This window comes from Myodes glareolus, chromosome 25, assembly GCF_982192425.1.
Source record: "Myodes glareolus chromosome 25, mMyoGla1.1, whole genome shotgun sequence".
NCBI lineage: Eukaryota > Metazoa > Chordata > Mammalia > Rodentia > Cricetidae > Myodes > Myodes glareolus.
This window is the reverse complement of record NC_142050.1, coordinates 30,695,804-30,719,334: the sequence shown is the minus strand read 5'-3', so window position 1 is coordinate 30,719,334 and position 23,531 is coordinate 30,695,804. Positions and strand designations below refer to the sequence as shown.

At 40.1% G+C, this 23,531-nt stretch overlaps 1 protein-coding gene across 1 annotated transcript in view; it reads left to right on the top strand.

The window, feature by feature from the left end:
• Positions 1-23,531, top strand: part of Chchd3 (coiled-coil-helix-coiled-coil-helix domain containing 3) — a 273,254-nt gene that overhangs the window by 214,123 nt on the left and 35,600 nt on the right. Inside the window, exon 6 of the mRNA XM_085683560.2 lies at positions 6,726-6,796. Within this exon, the coding sequence (XP_085539686.1) occupies positions 6,726-6,796 (71 nt within the window). The remainder of the gene's footprint in view (positions 1-6,725; positions 6,797-23,531) is intronic.

The window sequence follows — 23,531 nt, the reverse complement described above, 5'->3', positions numbered from 1 at the left end:
ACCTGTTGAGGTTGGGTAATTCTGTTCTTCAAGGAACTGTGGTTTAGTATCTGACCTTAAGGTCCTTCCTAACCACCATGGTACACTGCTGAGAACTATTCTGTGGGAAAATTTCATGATTGAAATGAAGAGTATTTTTAAAATTATGTACAATGGAGTCTTTCCCCACTCAGCTGCTTGTGTTTCCTGTAATTGGTCCCCTGTGCCTTGGTTGGGAAAATGTTTTAATACAGAAAGTAAAAATCCTAGTGTTTCTAATGATATCTTATCCTCTGGGACATGTGACAGAAGCACAGACCAAATGTAAAGACTTACATTGTTGTTCTAGAGGTAGTTCTGCCGGAGGAACACATTTTGCTTGATAGAAGCAGGCAGGGCTATACCTGGGTTTTCATGGTGCGGAAACATCTCAATGATAATGTCCTTCTACACTGAATTTATGAAGTCTATTTTCTCACAAAAATTCTTGGTGGAAAATATTTTATGCTTACATCAAAACAAGTTTTATCTAGAAGGAAGAAATTAGTAAATCCGATCTTTAGTATTTGATTTACAGAATAACAAGTTTTATCTAGAAGGAAGAAATTAATAAATAGATCTTTAGTACTTGATTTACAGAATATTTACCTGCCTCCAATCCATGCCGCAAGTCATGTCAGGAGTTTCTCTTGAGGCTGATAGGGCAAGAGCGAATTTGTGTAGAGGTGTGTTTTAATTTTAGGCCATGCTCACAGCTGTTGATTGAGTTTTCTGTCCCACCTGATCCTGCAATCGTTCAGAGGTCTACATTAATTATAAACGGATTGGCCTATTAGCTCAGGCTTCTTATTAATTTTTATAATTAATATATAATTATATATATAATATATATTATATTATATATTATTATATATAATATATATAATAATTATATAAGTATATATAAGTATATAATAATTATATTAATTATTATATAATAATTTATATTAGCCCATAATTCTTGTCTCTGTTAGTCACATGACTTGGTACCATTTTCGGGGAGGCAGTCACATCTTGCATCCTCTGTGTCTGGGTGATGACTGCAGACTGAAACTTCCCTCTTTCCAGAATTCTCGTTGTCCCACCTATACTTCCTGCCTGTTTGCCCGCTATACTTTCTTTCTGGCTTCTGGCCAATAAGCGTTTATTTAAAATACAAGTGACTGTACAGACCATTGTCCCACAGCACACAGCTATGGGCTTCTTTTTCTTAAAGCAATAGTTTTCTATTGAAAGACCACCTTGCAAGGTCATGAACATCTCTTATTGGTTCTTTCTGTAGAAACTGTAATCTTTGCTTTTGTTTTTATTAACATATATTGTAAGAAGTGATGGGTTTCATTGTGACGTTTTTTATGCATGCATAAAGTATGCTTTGATCGTAATAAATAAAGGATGCTTCAAACTTTGGCATGTGATCCTTGCCAGTGTCCATGCTACTCTTTTCTGGATCTTACAGTTTTACTAACAGGTAGCTCTCGGTTCTTTTTTTGAATCTTACTGGGATTCCTCCTACAAAATGAACACTTTGTGTATCAACAAATATCAAGAGATTATACACATACCTCCTTTAGACATGAGAAATATAGATATAATTGAAACAGATTTTGACATTGTAAAATGATTGGGTAGAAATAGTTCATGTAGGTTTGCTCTGCTGCAGAAGGACTTTTACATTAAAGGACAAACATGACATTAAAATACAGACAACCTGTAATTAGTAAGATGGTATCAACTGTTTTGAGACACAAACACCAAGAACAGATGTTGTACTGTGCTTCTGTTTCCTGTTGACTTGGGGTATGAACAGTTGGTGCTGCTAGGCAGTGTGAGAGGCCAGAACTCTTGGAGCCAGTCATCTTCAACCAGTCATCTGCAGACAGTATCAGTAAAAGAGCTGGTTCGGCACACCTTTGTCAGATGACTGCTGTGTTTAAAGATGGCAAATGGTGTTTGCCATCATTTTTCAAGAATACTGACAACTTTTCACTGTTTCTTGTTCTAACAACCCAGTAGTTTATAATTTTAGGAAATGTTCAGGGTAAAGTAATATATAAATAAATATAAACATAAAAATTTAGCTTCTCTATGGTGGTTTGAATGCAAATGGCCTCTGTAGACTCATATAATTGAATGTTTGGGAAGGAAGAAGTGTGTCACTGAGGACTGGTTTTGAGTTTTCAAAAGCACGTGGCATTTCCTGTTAGTTCATTCCCTTCCTCCCTCCCACTTGTGGGTTAGCTGTAATCTCTTCACTATTCTAGCACCATGCCTGCCTGTATGCTCATGCTTCCCACCATGATGGTCAAGGACTCTACTACCGTCTGGGACCATGAGCACCAAATTACTTTTATAGGTTTCTTTGGTCATGGTGTTTTCTCATGGGAATAGAAAAGTAATTGAAGGCATCCCCACCCTGAGATTCAGGAGTTACAATTCCACAAGTGACAGTGCAGCACAGACCTTTTGTCCTAGGGACTCCTAGGCTAGTGGAAGAAGAGCTGAATTTCCTTACTTAAGTCCTCTCACTAGAGTTGATATAGCCCCTGGGAGAACATCTGAACTGTCCACCCTATTTCTATTTTCCTTTACCTACAAGCACTAGTCTACACATGCCCTAAACAACGGGTAGCTCCTTTCAGCTTGGCAAATACCTTCTGGGAGCAGGAAGGAGATTCCCCACAATGCAATGCAGTCTGAGCATACTGGGTACTAGTAACCTAAGGAGTAGGGGGCACTAGGCTTCCTGATATAGGTCTGTCCCACTCTAGTTCTTAGGGGGCCCTCCGTTCCCTCTTCTTTTTCCTCCCATTCTCTGTTCCACAGTCACCCTTTAAGAAATCTATTCTTTCCTGAGAACAGCTGCTAACTCTTTGAAGATTATTCTCTGAAAGTCTTTTTCTAATCTGTTACATGTTTACTACTATTGAATTAAAAAAAGAAATACTTGAAGCTTGTCATCCCATTCTGTGATATAAATACACAGTAATGTTATTTAAAGCTACATGCATCAGCAGAATACACCTGTCGTGGTTGCAGGGTAGACCTGGCAACGGATGCAGAAAGAGAAGGGCAGGTTGATTATGTGGGCCTCTGGCCCCATCATCATGGACTCAGTCCTGTCACAAGAAACAAGCCCTACTCTAAGGTATACAAACTATCTGATCAGTGTCCTTCAGAAGTGCCAAGCTTAGAGTAGACAAGCAAAAAATCAAAGGACCTATCATAGGCTAGAGGAAACTCAACTGTGACAATGAACTGCTATATGGATGGTCAAGGGTTAGCTCCTAGACCAGAAAAATGAACACCCCTCTGGAAATGCTGGTACAGTCTAGAGTTTAGGGATTGGGAAAACAGCTTAGTCGATAAAGTGTTGTCATGCAAGCATAGTTTGGATTCCCAGCACCTACATAAAAGCCCAAGCCCAGTGCTCTATAATTCCAGTACTGAGGCAGCAGAGTCAGACTGAAGCTCACTGTTGAGCCAGCCTTGCCGAATTGATGAACTCTGGCATCAGTGAGAGACCCTTTCTGAAAACGTATGGCGGAGTTAGAGAAAGCCCTCGCCGTCAGTCTCTGGGCCTCTATAGGTGCACAAACACACACACAAAGTCTAAGGTTTAGTTAATACCTGCCACTACAGCCACTAGGTACAGGTGTTGTGGAATTGTAAAGTTCCACTTATGCTCTCAGGTGAAGCTGAGTGAAATGTGAGGATCTTTCTGTCCTTTATCTGACTCTAGTTTAGCAGTTAAAAAAAAATGGAAAAGACACATTTGTTTATTAAGTGTGTGTAGTGGCTTAATTTGTAAGAATATGTTAAAATTCCACTCAGCCTGTACCCCTTCCTCAAACACACTTTTATGTTCTAGCAAATTACACCTTTTATTGTTATTAGCCCATTTGTGGGCAGAAGAAAGCAGTGCAGGTTTTGTATATGTGTGAAATATAAGCAAGGCTAGCAGCGTATTCACATCTCATTTTAAAGAACAGAACAGGGCCGTGGGCCTCACACCTCAATGCTTTCTTTCTTTGTGGCATCCTACTCTTCTGTTCCCTTCTTGCCACCAGTGCAAAACTACTAATTGAAGGTAATTACATTCTACCATGTATGTGTGCGTGCTTAGTTCTTTTCCTCTACATTATAGATTTCCACCGGAACACCCAGCACTCATCCTTTCTCCCATTGCAAACATACTGAGGATTTGGGGCTTTGAATGAATGCTGTGTATGTTTAGATGTCTTTCTGAGGCCGAAGTTAGGTCTTCTCCAGGACTCCAGGAATAGTTCCATTAGGATTGTTTCTCTTTGATGTTGGATTGAAATTTTCTTGAGCGTCTAATTTCCCTGGGTGAACATTTCACTGGAATTATAAGGATCTAGTATTAACTGAATAAGTAAGTATTTCTATTAATTAACTACTGTCTACATATCTCAGATATGCTTAAGTATTTATGTAGTGTTGCCTTCTTGGGACTTTTTATCATTAGAAAGATTTATGCAGTGTGGGGAACTGGTCACTGAGGTAGAAGTATAGAACCAAACTAAAACCTTCAACTTTCGCTTGAGAATTCTCTAGTGAGCTTGGAGGCGCCATAGGCACAGCTGCTCCGTATTTACCAGTGTAGCGATTGTAACTGGAGCTGCTTTCCCTGCCTTTGGTATCTCAGAAGGGAGGGCAGTTCACTGATTTGTAGAGTAGCAAAATTCTCACTTTTGTACACGGTAATCAACCTGGTAGAAGACTTTAATGTTTTTGATCATTTGTGCACAGAGTGGAATTACACACGTTAGGTCCCCCACCATTATTTTATTCAGAATATTTTTATTATACAAAACTCTTTCACAGCTCTCGTCTATTTTACTTGACTGCTTCAACAGCTTGTTGGATAATTAAGCCGTGCTAATTACCAAATTTTACAGGTAACAAATACTAGAGAGGACGCTGGGGAAGGTTGAACCACTGGCTCAAGGTCACAGGCTAGACCCCAAACCAGGACTTTCAGCCTAGTCCTATCCAGCTGTTAAAGTTTTAGCTTTTACTATAAAGGAACATATTAGCCAACATGTTACTGTGTTGCCAGTATCGTGACATAATGCCCACTCGACATTGAACAGTGTTCGGGAAGTTTCTGGCATTAGTCACTGGGAGCTGCTTTTATTGCTCCTTTGTTAAAAATCTCCCTGGAAAAGCTTAAGCTAAATAGTGCAGAGAAACAGGGAAATCTTGCAAGTGAAGCAGGCAGTGAGGTAAAGACAACCTAAAGCTACAGTGTCCGAGAAGACATACGGCTTTTTGATAGCTTTAGACCTACTGATGAATTAACACCTCTCCACATATAGAGTGTGGCTAATCACTCAGATTGCACTTTTTAAGCTGCAGAGGCCGTGCACTTAGGATGCCATCTTCATGTCAGAAATGCACTTTTGTGCTTGAAAATGATAAAAAATTACAATCGATCCTTACAACTGTTCTGTTCATCTTTATTGATCAGGTGCAAGAAAGATAAATCGTAGCCCAAATAAGATTATAGTAAATGTTAGCATTGTAGGGGACTGGAGGTTGATAGAGAGCCATTCATCATCTCAAATGGTGACCTGTCCATGGCTCCAGCCACCCCAGTCTGTTGTCTAATCACATACCTATTGATTTTATCTGCATCTTAGAAACCTGGATGTGACTGTCATTGGACAACCCAGATTGTTAAATGCAAAAGGGTCACCGGTGTGAGGAGGCTTTCATTTTCATTTTCTTACCAACCAACAATGATTTATTAAAAAATAAACTACCCCAAGCTGTGGATGTGAAACCTGAGTGATTAGGGAGTGAAGGCGCACAAAAGAGCCCTGTATTGTGTTGCATCCGTCTGCACTGCCCAGTGTTTTTCCTGCTATTTCATTGAGTCTGAAAGCTCATGGGTCATTTAGGCTGACCCCTCTAGTGAGTCTGCTTTCATATCAGCTAGCAGCTAGTCACAGTGGGTAATTTTCTGTCCTGGTGTCCATGGAAAGGCATTGGTTCGCCACTGTAGCTTGGCTTATGTTGTTCATGAGTTCATGTCACAGTGCAGCCTTTTTAATGCTGAAATTACTGTCTACGTTTTTGTTCAGACTGATGATTACAAGTGTTGAGGTTCTGATAGTCATGTGAAAGAGAACAGACTATCTCTTTGTTCTATCAAAGATTGTTTCCCCCCCTCCAAATAGGGTTTGGAACTTGCATGTAGACCAGGCTTGCCAGAACTAACTTGTCTCTCTGCCTCTGCCTTCTGAGTACTGAGATTAAAGGCATATGCCACCATGCTCCATAGCGAAAACAAAATAATTATGCGAGGTAAAAACTGCTTTTGCATCGCTGAGTGTGCCTGATTTTTGTTCTTTGAGCTTAAGAATCTTTTGATTTTGCAGCATTATAAAACCAAGTAAGGTAGAGCTAAGACATCCTTCAAAAATATGTTGGCAATGTTCTCAGGAGGATCAAATAATGACAAGTTAGTAGTATGACCATCTGTCATGTAATTTATATATCATTGTCAGTACAGCTATCTGAACCAGTGGCCTTCCAACTATTTAAGTCCTATGCCATTTAAACCAGAAATCCCTTTACTTCCGGAGTGGCTGCAACGAAGTTTCTGTTATGTTTTGAAATTTTAAGTCTTCAGAGCACTTTGTCTTCTTACATAGTGAAAATGTTGACTTTGTCCACAGAGCTCAGAGTTCTACAAAGTCACCACCGAGGAATATCAGAAAGCTGCTGAAGAGGTGGAAGCCAAGTTCAAGTAAGTTCCTCACCCCGTCCTAATCTGCCCTCCGAGATGAAAATTCAGTTGTGTCGCTTTCTGCACAGACCGCTGGTACTCGGGCTGGGGACACTTGGAAGTGGTTTTGGGTGTTGAGATGTAACCATGTTATCTGCTTTTCTGGAGCATTTGATGAAAGCTTGTTGATGTATAATCCAATTTATGAACTAAATGGAAAATGAAAGAAATGGTAAGAGAATGTGAATTTGGAATGATAGATGACATAGAATGCCCTTAATTATGAAGATTCTAGTAAATTGTTACTATATTTAATGAAAACATGAAAAACATTCACTTTTATGTAGTAAAATGATGGGCAGGTCCAACTTTGGATATCCTCTTTCCTTGCATTTAAACTATTTTTATTTTCTCACAAGTGCCTTGAACACATTTAAATCATAGACTTTACCTTGCCCTTGATTATGAAGGTGTTGTTAAATTGCTACATCTATTAATCCTTGTGATATCTAAATGAATATTCTGTAATTGATGGATCAAAGTGCCCATGACCCACAGCCTTATTCGTTCTTTTTGCTGCCAGTTCTCACATTAGGTAAGATGATATCTTACTGAGTATATAAAGGATTCTATTATATATTCCCTATTAGTAGTACATGTACAAATTAGTGAAGAAAAAAAGGTGTTGTGACAGATTTAGTGTAAGATTACATTGAGCTCTGACCTCCTTCCTTGTCCATGTTTATAAGCGTTTAATAAAATGATTAAACCTTAAGGTAGAATTATTAGTTTCTGCTTCAGGTGCAGTTTATATGGTAATGAATATTTGTGATACTTAAATGTTGATTAAAATAAGATTTTTTTTTAAAGGTGGTTTAACATGTGTTTAAATAGATGGTAACTTTCTATCTTCCTTAGCAAGAAAAAAAGAGGGGGCCATAAAAGTGAAGTCCAACAGCGAATCACAGTTCAACCAGTCATTCAGTATCTAATTTATTTTTTGAAGGCAGAGTTTTGTAAGTCCAGACCGGGCTCAAACTTGATAAAATCGCCAGCCTTACATTCTTCATTCATTTGTCTCCATCACGTAAGTGCTGAGGTGGGGTGGTCTGTGTGCACCCCTGTGTCTAAATGCAAATCTTACTCTTGAAGATGGGCTAGGGACACACTTTTGCTAGAGCACTTGCCTGTTGTAAACGAGGCCCTGGGTTTTATCCCTGGCAACACATTAAGCCAGGTCAAACCTAGAATACATAAGATGCTGTGTCCAAAACAAAGAATTTAGGAAAGAAGTTGGGTGTTGAACTATTAAAAAGTAGTGCTGTGTGTGACTGGAGCTATGACTCAGTGATTAAGAGCACTGACTGCTCTGCCAGAGGACCCGGATTCAATTCTCGGTACCTACACGGCGACCCACAGCTGTCTAACTACAGTTCCAGGTACCTGACACTCTTAGACAGGCATACACACAGGTAAAACACCAATGCACATAAAATAATTTTTTAACATAGTACTGGACTTATGTATTTTTTATATTGTTATTTATCTTCGGTCCTGATGGAGTAACATTCCAAAAACCTTTTGTCTTCATACTTTGAGAACCTTTCGCTTGGAATCCCTGATGCTTTTTCAGCATAAGATGAACAGTATAAAAATAAGTAAATAAATTAGAAACTAATGCAAGCTAGAATGATCTATGGAGTCTTCATAAAGAGCATGGCATTTGTCTGTGACTTGGTGGACAAAGAAGATGTCCAGAAGGAAAATGTTCCTATTTTATTGGTGGGTGACAACTTTAGTGAAGATCAATGACTTGACTCATGAGATTAGCACAAGATAGAGCTGCAGAGGTCACAGGTCACCAGCTGCCAGGCTGAAGCTGGGTCTTCATTTAGTAAGAAGTCAGTGGGAAAGGTTTGAGCCTACGAGCACCCTGACTTCAGTACTTTGTAGTAGATACTTAATAGTGGGCGGGAGGCTTGGCTGAACATATAAGAAAAAAGAAGGAAAAGTACCAGGTGGGAGTTCTCAGCAGGTACAAGGAGACTGGTGCAAAACGGTTGTTGAGATTGGGTGTGAATTAATAATTGGCTAATGGATTAAATTCCAGGTCTGAATGTACTGGAGGATGAAATCCAAACCCAGTATTTAGGGTTAGATTCTTCTGAGACCTATTTTCATGGCCTGCAGATGGCTTCTTTCTCCCTGCCCTTGCTTCGTGCCTATCTTCTAAACTTTTAAAAAATATGTAAGGACACTAGACTAGAGCTCAACCTTATTTCTGCCTCTGTTTCTGCTCCCCAAATGCATGCTAGGATTAAAGATGTGCCACCACAACCACCCCTTAAGTACCCTTTAAAAAGCTCCAAATGCAATCATGTTTTGATATAGTAAGCATTAGGGTTTTAGTATGTAAGTTAGAATGTAGGGATGATACAGTTGAATCCATCATTCTTTGGATAGAAGAAACAGAAAAAAAAACAAGACTATGAGTTTAGTGGGTTAGGAAACTGTATATTGATTCTTCTAGAAGGAAATGTGTGGTTTGAGATGAGAAAATCATTCCTGAAGTACCCGCACTGTGCCAGCCTTCCATACACGCTCCTGGAAAGTGAGAGAGAGAGAGCCCGTAGAACACGTGAGTGTTACGACGTCCACAGGAAAATGTGGGCCTGCAGGCTAAACTCAGTGATGAACAGAACCCAATAGCATTATTCTTTTACCATTCTGACATAGTATTTTTTTATAAAATCCAATTGGGCTCTGGCCTAACTGATGAATAAGGCTTTGCCCTTGCCACAGATAGGACAGGGTTTGTATCAGGCTCCTCGAGAGCTAACCTCTAAATGCTTGGAACCTCTCTTATGGTAGAAATTATTGGTGGCGGACTCCTCAGTTCATGTAGTATCAGGGTGATAGGACATGAAAGACCGAGTCATGAGACCTTAGTTAAGCCTGTGCACGGAAGCATGGCTATGCTCCCGTAGTTCACAGAATTGTGGGTCAGTGGTTGATGTTACTGGCCAGGTAACTGGCCCCTAGGAGCAGTATCAGCTCTGTGTTTGGATCTCTCCTGACTGCCTCTGTATCCCTCCTTTAGCTAATTTTTTGTTACCATTTTCGAGCAATGAGTTATAGCTGACCTTGGCTTAAATCAGTTCTCTGAGATGTTTTAGTGAATTCTCGATCCCATACTTGAGCCTTCCCATCCTTGGTGTTTGGTCAGCAGTCAGGGTCGTCGGTGCAGTGTCCTTCAGATCCTACCATTTTCTCTGCTCTGATGCCAACAAGTGTGCGGGCTTCACTCACTTGCTGAGGGAGCTTCAGGGTTGATATTTTAGAGAGACACTCGCACTGCATCTGTGCTGTTGTTTCCTGACTGCTTCCTGCTAGACCAGGCATCCCAGAGCGTCCTGTTTTGGTTTGCACTGTGATTGTAAGAAAGACTTCTTATCTCCAAAGGATAAAAATTGCTTAGAAGAGTCCCGTGTCTCCTTAAAATATTGACTATCTTAAAACATAATGACCCTCCATCTGTTCCAAAGCAGTGTACTATGTTTTATTACATAACAGCCGTCTTGTCTGGTCCAGTTATTCTGGCTGCTTCCTTTCTATACACCTATATAGCACCTGTGAGGGTCTCTTTGAAGCTGTCTGACCATCTTGAACCTGAACTCAGCATTCACTTAAGCCACAAACACAGAAAGGACCTTTAGTCCGTTTGCTATTCTATTGGATGGAAGAAGTTTGATTTAGATGCACCTTGGTTGGCTGCAGGAGAGGGATACTTTCTAAATTGCCATTTTAGGAGCAATTTTTGTTCCTAAATGGGACTCCCATGAAGTCATCAAAACAGGAAAGAGAGCGAAGATCATTTGAGGTGGCACATGGCTAATAACCTTGATGTCAGCACCTCCTGCCAAGACATTCCAGGGCTAGTTAAAATGCTAGCTCCAGCTTCAGTGTGGCAGACTAGAGTTTGAGCATGGTAGATTTAGTGTTTTGTTTTTCCACCTCATCTACATGGCACTCACTCCTAGAAACTCTGCTGTGATGCTCCCCTGTTGTGTTCTGTATGTTTGTGAGGAGGGCAGCGGAACCTGCACTGTATTGCAAAAGAAAAAGGAAGGTCAGCTTTTCAAATGAAGCTCCTTTCTAGAGTCCAGAACTCTGCTGCAGTGAGAGCTGCTTCCCCAGTAAATTCTAAGCATTATCAACACTGTTCTGGTGAGAATTACAGAACTCAAAGACAATTAAATTCATACTATTTAATTTTTACTTCAGGTTGTTTTTTCCATTAATAGCTTTAAGTTTTTAGCTGTGAAACAAATCAACAAGTAAAGGCACTTGCTGCCAACTCTCACAACCTGAATTCCATTCATAGAACTCTCACGGTGGAAGAAGAGAACTCACTCCGTTCACATTTATTGTAGTGGGCAGTAGCTTACTGCCTGCAGCATGGAGCAGTTAGGATGCTAGCTTGTGGCCATCTGGTGTTAGCATCCTGCTACTAAATATGGCTGAAAATTGTGTTCTGTATTTAGCCTTTTCTTCTTCACAGTTAATTAAAATACTACATTTATGAATGTTACATCAGATTGAGAGTATAGCTCACGGGGGACTTGCCTAGTCTCCCTAAAGCCATGGGTTCAGTTCTTAGTACTGCAAAGAACAAAAAAGATTGTTATGTGTAGGACTTAGGGCAAATCTAACACAAAATAAATGTTCAATAAACGTTAAATCTTACTATTATATTTAAATTATGAAACTATGTGTCAAAGAAGTACACTGTAATTGGTCATTTCTGTCCCACCCACCAGTTCCCAAATAACCACTCAGAGGCATAATTTTAATTATAAATCTTAACCTGGTGGCTCAGTCTTATTACTAGCTAACTTTTGCATTTAAGTTAACCCATTTCTATTAATTTGTGTATCATCATGTTGCCCTTGGCTTACCAGTGGTACTCAGGCACATTGCTCCTTGGGCAGCTGCTGGTGTCTCTCAGACTCCACTTTTTTTTCTCCTGTGTCTCTATTTGAATTTCCCACCTGGCTCTATCCTGCCTTGCCATAGGCCAAAGTAGCTTTATTTATCAACCAATGAGAGCAATACATATTCATAGCATACAGAAAGGCATCCCACAAAAGAGATGTGTCTCAGCGAAGCAGTGAGTGCCACAGGACCGTGTCAGACTCAGCCCTCTCTGGTCGATTGATGCTCATATATCAGCATATGGAAAACAGAATGGCCCCGTGTTTGTGCACACAGGCTGCTCTTCAAGCAAAGATCAAGCAAGTGTAAAGCACATACAAGAGAAAGAAACTATTCAATAATAAAGCCAATGCAAAGCCATGGTCAGCACTTTAGAATTGGCTGATACTTCCTTCCTAGGCTGTCCTTTAAATAGGTAGTGACTGGTTTCTACCTTCCATGGGGTCTTGGAAAATAATTTTGGAAGGGCTTCATTGGAGGTTGAGCTTCCTAACTTGGCTTTATTTTCTTTCAGTGTAAAGGAATGTATGAGATCGCACATGAATACAGGTAATAGTAGCCTGTTGTGTGCCAGATTGCAGGAGGAGCTTTCCTTTTATCTTTGAGGGAAGCCATGGTCCTGACTTAGAAGTCTAGGCTCCTGGGAAGAACCTTGGACTAGCCTCATAAAGGATTAAACATTAGCCAGCCTGGAGGAATAAAGCTGAGGTAGTTTTAGAGTATCTGTGGAATCCGTGTAAAATGTGTACAGATAAAATGGGCTGTGCAAGTTTCACTGCCTACTGAAAGGATTTCTTCCATATCAAACTCTTTAACTTTAAAATGTCCTTGGGCTCTGGGGATCCACTTCAACAACACTGTTTAGTTTCTTCTGGAGTGTGGGCAAGGCCTTGTGGGGCTGGCATCATCAGCTTGTGTTTCTCCTGTTTGCTATCATTACAGTGTGGATCATAGGCAGTTGTAAGCAACAGTGCTTAAAAGATCCTGCTTAATTGGCTGTACAATAATTAAATAAGATTTTGACTGGCAAATTTATAATTCTCTTAGATACCTCAGTCAGTGTGCTCAAATGCCAATGTGGCTTCAATTTGGAAATATTAGATTAATAGGACTAATTGTACTGCAGGTACAGAGTTTGCTCTGATTAATAGTCTTAAATCTCTCTTAGAAATTTAGTCAGGTAAATTTATGTTACTTACTTTTCCACCTACACTTTTAATTAAAAGTCATTTCAGAACTTCGAGCTGCTCAGTAGTGTCTTGCCACTTGTCGTAGGTGCTCTGAGATTGAGCGCTGGGAGCTTTTCAGGACTCCAGTGCTTTATTGAATCACTTGTCTCATCAAAAGAACTAACATTATATGCCATTGCTGTGTATTTGTGTCTGCTGCTGACAGGTTTCCTGCACACTGTCCTTCATACTTACTGATGGCTACTTACAAACCTATGTTAGTGCTGTGTGAATGGACCTAACCTGCCAAGTGTACATGAACGATCTTTTATCTATGATTCCCATTGATCATTTCGAAATAATCAAATGGTTTATCTCAGTCAGACACTAATTCACATTGATCAGATTCGAAATGAGCCAGTTGACTTAGTTTCTGCTGAACATAGATTGTATTAAAATACCATTATTTGGGCATACTGCCTACTCTAATGCAGGAGTGATGTTACAGCTAGAGTTACTGTGTTATAAAGATGTCTCCCTCATAATGCAAGTTTACACAAGAAGAAAGAGTGCATATTCCAGAAAAACAATGGGGCTTTGGGCAAGAATTTGGGCTTTTACCCACTAATTAAATTTTGCATTTGTATCCTCCCCTATTTTTATTTTAATTTGCAGGACTGTGATCAAGTAATAGAACAGCTGCAGTGGTGACATTTAATTCCCTATGGCCCTTAGAGCCAAGTGACATCTTGATTATTTAGTGAGAGAAACTGAAGAGGCAAAATTTTAGATAAAGCAAATATACCTGTGCCCCTGCACATCCCCTTTTGGTTATAATGGCCTGTTTAGAAGTTCAGGGTTATCTGTTGGTTTTTGTTTTTTAAACATTAGCTCGCCAGTGTTGACCTCTAGTATTTCTTGTGCCCTATGGAATGTAAGGAGAATTTCAATTCTTTTCAAGATTGTGCTTAAGAATATACTTTGGAGCTGGAGAGATAGCTCAGCCATTAGTGTGTAATGAATGCTCTTCCAGGGTACCTAAGTTTAGCTCCCAGCACCCATATCAGGTGTCTCAAAAATGTAACTCCAGTTCCAAGAAATCCAGTGCCCTCTTATGGCCTCCAAGAGCACCTGAACCTGAATGTGTGTGGTGCATATAAACTCAGGCAAGCAGGCGCACACACACGCATAAAAAAAATCTTTTTTCTGAAAGGAATATACTTTGATCTGCTGCTCAGAACAAAGACACATTTGGCTGAGTGTGGACTTAGCTATTTAACACACTGAGTCCCAGCATATAACTGTGTCTTTGACGTCTTAGTGCCCCTCAGTGAATGTAAACTGTCACTGTCACCCTTTTAGGACCTGAAGCCGAGAGGCTTAAAATGAAGAAAAGGAAATTGTTGCTGTTCTCTATGGTGAAAGGTGATTTTAATTTGTTTCTTTCATATCAATATGGCACTGGCTGCTTTCAAGTCTGTTATTGATGATGTCATCAGGAATCTGAAGTGCAGGCCTAGCTCTCAAGCTATACTTAAGGTTGCTTATTTTCCTGAGTCTCAAATTAGTTAGAAGGAAAGAAAGCTTTAAAGTACACCAATGTTTGACGCTTTTATGTATATATGTATGTATGTATATATATATTATATTACTAATATATTATACTTACATATTAATAGTATTATATATTTATATATTATATATTTATATATAATAAGCATTTGGAATTGATTATGTTTGGATGTTTGGGGGTCAAGGAGGGACCTTTAGTATTTTATGCTCTGCAAACCAATAAATGAAGCCCTGCTATCAGGTCTGTGGTAAGAAGTTTAGAGGTTAATGTTTTGTTTTGTTTCGTTTTTGTTTTTCGAGACAAGGTTTCTCTATGTAATGCCTCTATCTGTCCTGGAACCAGCTCTTGTAGACGAGGCTGGCCTCGAACTCACAGAGATCTGCCTGCCTCTGCCTCCCAAGTGCTGGGATTAAAGGTGAATGGCACCACTGCCCAACCTGTTTTCAGTTTCTTGAACTGTATCTCCATTGCTTAATCCACACACTGATGTGGGATTCCCTCTGTATTCTGTGAATACCATTGGTTAATAAATTTCTTTGAGCCTATAACAGAGCAGGGCAGAACAGAGCTAGGCAGGGAGGCAGGGCTAAACTGAATGCTGAGAGAAAAGAGGACAGAGTCAGGGAGAAGCCATGGAGCTTCCACTGGAGACAGAGATGGTGGAACCTTGCTGGTAGGCCACAAACCTCGTGGTAAAATATAAAATAATGGAAATGGGTTAAATTAAGTTATGAAAGCTAGCCAATAAGAAGTTAGAGCTAATAAGCCAAACAGTGATTTAATTAATAATACAGTTTCTATGTGGTTATTTCAGGAGTCTGGGCGGCCAGGAAATGAACAAGTGGCCTCCTGCTACAACACAGTATATTTTTAAGATAATAGAAGCAAATGTTTAGATCGTCTCAACTCTTGGGGTTCAAATTTCTACTTTTGCTTCCCCTCACACACAAACAATACAACTTTCTACCTGTCTCATGGTGTCTTGCAGAAAGAGGCAGCGACAGGGCTATAAACTAGGAAGGTGGGGTTATCTACTCCCATAAAAGACAACACAAACTGCAGCCATCCTCTGGACACCGTGCATCTGTCAAGACCACTGTGGAAATGCTCCTCTCCCCTTGGCTTAGGGGGAAGAAGGCACAAGTGATGCCAAAAATCCCTGACAGTACAGCCAAGTTAGTGGGGCCAGAGCCCCTGTCCCTTGGCAGTTGTGTTTGCTGGTATTCCTTGGGGGTCTCCTCTTTCCCATGCTCTTGTCGTGTGCTGCGTAGAGTGACCGCAGCAGCCAAGCTGCTGTGCATAGGTCTGTGGCCCTAAATTGGTGAACTCATGATACTTTCCCTTGTCAAAGTAACAGATTGTTCTGTTTTCCCTTACAGGAACATTAGCATTGAACTTTCTTCCTTAATCAATACAATCCATTAAGAATCTAGCGTTCCTTACATGTTATATAAAATATTAATTGTAGCCTGTTAGTTAGATAAATGAAGATTCTGCCAAAGCGATAGCTTGTTTCTTCCCAAGAATCATAATATGTTAAGGGAGAATTTTGTGAATTTGAAGGAATTTGTTTATTGATCCTTGCTTATTTGTGTAATTAACTACGTAACTCATAGTTTTCAAAAGTAATTTCTAAGTTTTCCCTCTTGATACTAGCTAGAGTTCATTTACTTTGTAAAGGCACCAGGTAAAAATAATTTCTTTAATTTTTCTTTTGATCTTTCAAAGATAAGGAAACATAATTTTGCTTTCTGAGTGCCATTCAGAGAGCACTGAAGCTTGCAGAAGGGCCAATTATAGTTAATTATTGTCTGACTGACCTGCCACATTATAAAATGTCCAGGCACACTTCTGGAAAGCAGATTTCAAATTCTGCCACTATGTCAAATTTGCAGTTAACCATCTTAAAAAGTTTTCATGACTAAAAAATGTATCAAAGAAGTTGTCTGCCCATAAAATTGGAATGACTTGAGATATCTAGAATGCTGTGCAGGTAGCTTTATTAGGAGGTTTGTCTGTGCCTTATCACTGTGGAGTTTCGTAAATACTTACATTTCTTCTCTGCTTTTAAGTTTTAGATGTAAGAGCTGCCTGCTTGCTATGCATGAGCAAAAACGATGTACAAAAAGTGAAACTCAAACTTTCTAGATGATGGTTACCTAACTAGATATTCTCGCCCATTTGAATTCGTAAAAAACCAAACCTGCCCTCCTGGATTCCAACTATCAAGGATTTATGGCTCTTTTGATTTTTCATAGCCAGTAAGCAAAATATAAAAATTGATAAACTAGGTCCAAATTTCAGATTTCTGCTTGTCTTAAGAGAATTTCTTTAAGTGGACAAAAGATTTGATCAGACACTTCAAAGAAAGATATGAGAAAGGCCACTTAGCACATGAAAAGGACTTGGCCATCATTAGTTGCTAGGGAAATGCAAATGAGAACTGTCTGAAATCAAGGGCTGACAGTACTGGATTGTCCACTGGTGGTAGCAAAATGAGTTTTTAGCTCTTTGCTGGTGGGGGTGTGAAAAAAAATTGGAAGTTTCTTATCAGTTTAAACTTTTCACTTAGTCCATAATCCAGTTCCTGGAGGAGTAAACTCACCAGTCTACAAAAAGTCCTTGCAGGCCTGTAATCGAACGCTAGAACATCAGTGTCAGCAGAGGAAGAATGAGCAACAGAGAGGTGGTGTGCTAGACCCTATAGAATGTTGGGGAAGGGGACTGTTGATTCGCATGCTGACAGGGTGAATCTGTGAAACAGTTGTGTGCTGCTGTGAATGATTCCATTAATACCAAGTTAAAAAATAGAGTTAGACTGGTAGAAATCTGAAATGGTTAGTGAGAAGACTTATTGGAAAGGGTCACACACAAATAGACTTTCTGAGGGGTCGTAAATTGTCTCATTTACCCCCAAAGTGTTGGTATGTAGTAGTTAAACCTTGGCTGATCTACCAGTATTCATTTTTGTATCAGGATTCAAGTGTCTTACCTCAGATCAAGTGACATGCCACTAGAGTATGGTCATCTTCTAGGGCCATACCCTTAAACTGTCTCTAGCAAACTTTTCCGCACTTTTATCACTTGTAAGTTTCTGTGTTGCCTGCCATCTATTGTATGCAAGCATTTAATGATCATAGAAATAACAAATGTAGAGAGCAGTTTGATGCTGTGTCCATTTAGCAAAATAATAGTAGTAGATTCAACTCTGAGGCCTGTGCTAAGGACCCCTCGGTTCTTAGCATATTTACAGCCTGAGTTTCTTCCTGTGGCTCATGCCTTATATCCAGTCAAAAAGTGATTGGCTGTCTCCCTCACATTCATGTCACTGTTAAGCCCATGGGCAGATCTTGTCACACTGATTATTATTGTAGTCTACAGAGCACACAGATGGATAAAGAAGACTGTTGTTGACTTTTTTCCCCACAGCAACCTACATAGTTCTTCTGGCTCTATGAAAACTAGCCAGCAAGGAGGAAGCTTCCCGGTTGGTACCAACTGATTTCTCCTTGTTCTGTGACCTCAGTGCAATACAGTTTACCGTCAAGTCTGATGGGCAGCCAAGAGCAATGGCAACCGGCTGTATTAGTTTAGGAAGTCTCTTAGACACTGACCAACTCAAGGGGAGATAGCCCATACTAGACACTAGACTTTTTATTTGGCAAGGTGTTTATGGGAAGAGCATTACCCCTTGTGTAGGGTAACTCTAATTCAATTCTGTTTTGAGAATGTGTTTATGAAGCTTATTTTATACTATTTTATAGTAGATTTCAATGTGGCTTTTTCAGACATTCTTAGTATTAGTCCTTCTTCCCTACTCCTTCTGAACAATTCCATCCCTCTACACACCTGACCCTCCCTCCCCATTATTCCCTTTTCCCACCGCATGCCATTTGTGGTCCACTATCCTCTCTTCTTTAAGATCTTCCTTCCCTTCCCCCACCAACAGTCCCTTTTAAATTTTCTGGATTTTAGAGATGCTCCAAGTTAAAACACAGAAATCTAAAGAATCAACATGTGATGCTTATTTCCCTGGGTCTGAGTTACCTCACGCAATATGTTTTTAGTTTTACCTGTTTATCTGCAAATTTCATTTTTCTTTACAGCTGTATAAAATCCCATTGTGTAAATGCATCCCTTTCTCAATATCCATTCATCAGGAACTAGACATCTAGACTCTTTCCTTGTCCTTGCTATTGAATAGAGAAGCTATACACATGGGGTGAGCTTGTGTCTCTGTAGGAAATAAAGGCCTTTGGGTATATACCCAGGAGTGGGATAGTTGGGTTGTATGACAGATCTATTTCTGTGTTTTTGAGGAACCTGATTTCTACAGTGGTTGTACCAGTTTTCACTCCCATCAGCAGTACACGAGGGTTGCCTGTTTTCCACATCCTCACCATCATTTGTTGTCTTTATCTTAGCCATTCTGACTGGGGTAAGATGAAATCTAAAAGTTGTTTTTGTTTGCATTTCCCTGGTGACTAAGGATGGTGAGTGCCTTTTAAAATATTTCCTCAGTGTTTGTATTTCCTCTTCTAAGAACTAGCTCGGTTTCATAGCCCACTTTTAAACTGGCTTGTTTTCTTGGTGCTTTGTTTTAAGTTCTGTGTGTCCTAGACACTAGTCTTCTAATGTAAAACTGGTGGGGACTTTTCCGTGTTCTGTAGACTGCCTTGTCAGTCAGGGTTCCTTCACATGCAGACGCTTTATAATTCGTGAGCTGTTGATTGTTGCTTTGTTTCCTGAGAAACAGAGTTCTGTTCAGAAAGTCCTTGCCAGAACCTATATCCTGAAGTGTATGTCCTACTTTTTCTTTTAGAAGTTTCAGAGTTTTAGGTCTAACACTAGATGTTTGATCACTTGGAATTGATTTGTGTGCAGAGAGGGTGGTGAGTTTGGGGGAGGAGAGAGATCATCTTTCATTCTTCTACATGTAGATATCCAATTTTCCCTTTGTTAAAGATTCTGTCTTTTCTCTGATTTGTATTTTTGGCATCTGTCAAGTACGATGTAGTTGTGTGTACAAATATCTGGGTCCTCAGCTCCACTTGATTGATGTGTGTGCTTTGTACCGGTACAACAGTGTTCCTGCAATATAACTTGATATCAGGTATGATGATTCTCCCGCCAGTTATGTTGTTCAGAATTGTTTGAGCTGTCTGGGGTCTTTTATACTTGTATGGATTTTAAGGTTGTTGTTTTTCCCCCCCAATTTCTGTGAAGAATTACATTGTAATTTTGGTGAGAATTACCTTGAATCTTTAGATTGCTACTGGAAATAAGACGAACATTTCTGTGATATTAATCCTACCAATCCATGTGTGTGGGAGGTCTTTCTCTTTCCTAATGTCTTTGTTCTTTTCTTCAGTGTTTTAGTTTCTGTTGTGTAGGTCTTTCACTTCCTTGTTTAGGTGTGTTCAGAGGCATGCTTTTGTTTTTTGGGGTTTGCGGGAGGCTATTCTAAAGAGGACTGTTTCCCTAGTTTCTATCCCTGCCTTTGATCTCTAGGAAGGCTACTGATGTAGGTAAGCTGATCCTATCATCTGCCACATTGCTTTACGTATTATCAGCTCTAGGAGTTTCTTGGAGTCCTTGGGTACCTCAGGTGTGGAACCATGTCACCTGCAAATAGGGGCACCGAATTCTTCCTCTTAATAAGGGGTTTTGAAAGTAGTATTTATAAATAAAACATTCATAGTGTGAGTAGCACTGATGCATTTTAATATAATGATTCCAAGCAGCAGTTCATTTTCCTTATTGAGTCCTGGCAGAACGCTGGAAAACTTGTAAAAGCTTGCATCTTGGCCCTTCCCTATATGTTGACAGAAAAGCACACATGCTCCCGTGTTAAAGTACAGCCAAGCATCCCCTGCCATCCCCAACTTGCTCACATGGCTGCCTTAAGTTACTTTATGTGCGTTCTTTTCATTGGCCTGCAGTTAGACCCCCTCATTCAGTGTGAGAGTGTCCTGATGCTGGTAATCAGCTGCATGTCCTGGAAACTAATGGATGTGCTCATTAAGACAGGTTTTTGCTCTTGGCTCTGATTCACAAGTCACCTCAGCTAATGTTTCTGGATGAAGCTGGCAAAGAATTCCGTGTGGTATTACATTTGGCTTTATTCTCTTTTCAAGACTGAACCTCCTTTTTTACCATGTTCAGTGTGCTTTGCGGGGATCTTACAAGCACAGAGAAGTCAGCTATTTGCTAATTACAGTATTTACACAAGAAAGACTGGGGGCTGCTTTTTTGTTTTGGGGATTTTTTGCTCATTTTGTTCTCCTGTGTTTCTGTAACTATACAAATACTTGTTTGTGAGGCGGATCTTTGCATGGAGACTCAGAAGACCACCAGCCTGCCACTAGCATGGATCTCAGCAAAGCTGTGGGTGAGAGATGCATGCAGCAAAGCTTATGACTGGGGTTTGGAAGTTAGCCTACACCTGTTCTCTGCTTTCAGGATGAAAAATGAATTGCCAATTACTGTCGACATGTTCAGACACAACGCTTCATATGGTAGAAGCCTGCTCAGCCTGCATTCTGCTGGGCCCCCAACTAGGAATCCATCAGGTCTGGAAAAGGGGTGTGTTGGCAAGGAGAAGGGGAAAGAGATCACTCTCTGATCTCATCCCATTTTCCTTGCTCGTGCAAGCTGTGGGCAAGAGGTCAATGCCTCTCACCTTTGTTTCCCCAGCAGAGCTCTTGAGCAAGATGAAATGATCAAAGCCGGGTGCCAGCGCATAGTCACAGTCTCATTACTCCGCAAGCTGCACGCCCAGATGCTGCTGTTGTCTGCATTAGGCCTTGCTGATTCACATTCATAACAGCTCCATTACAACTCGCTCGGTGCTGCTCATCACTCACAGTTCTCTCTGTAGGGAGGGTGTTTCTCCAGTACAAAAGATGCTAAAGTAAAGGGGAATTTGACATAGTGGGTGTGCAGTATATTCTTCAAGCATCCTGGTTAGTTGATAAAGATGTTCTGTAGCTACTTAAATAGTTGGAGGTTTGGATTTGATAATGGAGGTTGTTGGTTTGTAGTTTTGAAGCCGTAAGTTTGAGATACTGGATTTTTGCCAGAAGACCCATTTCATCGATGCTGTCTTGGGAGTTCTTTTCTATTCGTGAATCTGACACCTGTCCCCATTTGTTCATTTTGTTCCCCTGGTAAAGAGCTTTGTTTTGGGAGGGAGTCCTCACCAAGGGTCCTTTTGAGGTGCGAATTCTGTGTGTGCTGAAAGTCCATAAGTAAGGTGGAGTCTCCAGCCCCCAAAGGTGTCACGTATTTGCTCAAGAAGTGATTCCTGTACCTCATGCCCAGATGATTTTATATATTGGGAATATAAAAATTGACCAAAATGTTTTAATACTGGCATGAAGATACATGCAAATGCAACAGGAGAAGGGTTGTCTGTGGAAGTGACTGGCAAGGACTGGCTGTGTGTTTTCACCTTGAGATGTTGTGAAGCAAAGGAAGAGGAGGGCGACTTTCTTTCCATGAGGAAGTCAAGTGCTAGAAACACTGAAGATAAGATGACATGAAGGGCTGTACAGGAACAGGAACACTGGATTTAGACTTTAAAATAGTTTAAATTTGTGTTTTGAAAGGAAATGTTAATAGAATCTGCAAATAGAACCACAATTTCGACATACAGAGGAGTACTTTTACCCGTCTCCTGTTCTTGGTGCCCCATAGTTCACTGCATAAGAATTTTGTGTTTTGGATTGCTCGTTGTTGCTAGTCTTTTGTCATGTATGTTGGGCATGAGTGTGTTGTATTTGTTATAATTCCAGTCACCATCCCACTTAAGCCAGCCCCCACCCCCACTACAGTGCCACCACTGCCATACCCACAACTGCAAAAATTCAAAGAATCAACATTTCTCTGTATTGTTCCTGGGGCCATATTGAATAGATGCCTCTCAGTGCTGTAACTTTGATCCAGCTAGTGTGTTTAAGGAGAATCTTTCCTCAACTAAAGATACAGATACAATTATATTAATATAAAATCATTTTAATTTATTATATCACTAATAACTATTGTATTCCTATATTAATATCCAGTCAAAAATAAGCACATATTTTGTCATATTAGCTAAATTCAAGGCCTTGAGTGGGATAAGATATAGTTTTGACTGAAAATCTGGGGGAAAAAAAGAATTCAAGAAAGATCTGTTTCATAGAACGCTGTCTGGGTAAATCAGGCCTTTGAAAAAGAAGGGACCTGGTTTCTTATCCTGATGAAATGATATATGTTAAACATTTATGTACCCAGCTACCATCTCTCTGAATGGTACTCTAAGAATTCTTGAACCAAATTCTATATGGCATAAGGAAAATGTGTTGGGTACAAATTCATAGTGCAGATTCATATTTAATTTATATGAATAATGAGTCTTTTATTTATGGGTATAACTTTGAACACAACCAGATATAGTCTATTTAGAAATACTAGATGTTTTTAATAAAAACTTTTTAAATGGCGTATGCTGGAAGAGGGGAAGAAGGTAGGGAAGGTAGAATATCACCTTTGGATTAAGTCAGTAGGTTATAGAGAGCAAGGGATGGGATGTCTTCCTGTGTTCCAGTGATGAAGTTGTTTCTTGTGTGGCTCTCTTATGTAATTTGTGTGAGGGGAAGGAGGGCAGTCCAGATCAACTGGTATATAAGTCTAGCATGTTAGCATGAGCCAGTCTTGGTCTGAGGCTAGGGTCATGGTTGTTGGGCTGTAGCTCTGGTACCTTTCCAGTCTGTCCTGCCTCTATCATGATCTCCAGGGCATTCTGGGGATCTATAGGGAGGCAGACCAACCAAAAATTTGTGTCAGTAGCCCTAAAAATGGTGGATAAATGCAGTTGTCACAAAAGCCCCAGAACCTGAGTTTGCTCCCCAGATTGCACACATAGTGGTGAAGAGCAAAGATTTACTGCATGCTGGTTCTCTGACCACCAAAATAGCACTGTGACACTGTGGGTGAGCACTCACAAACCATGAATTCAAAATTCAAAACAATAAAC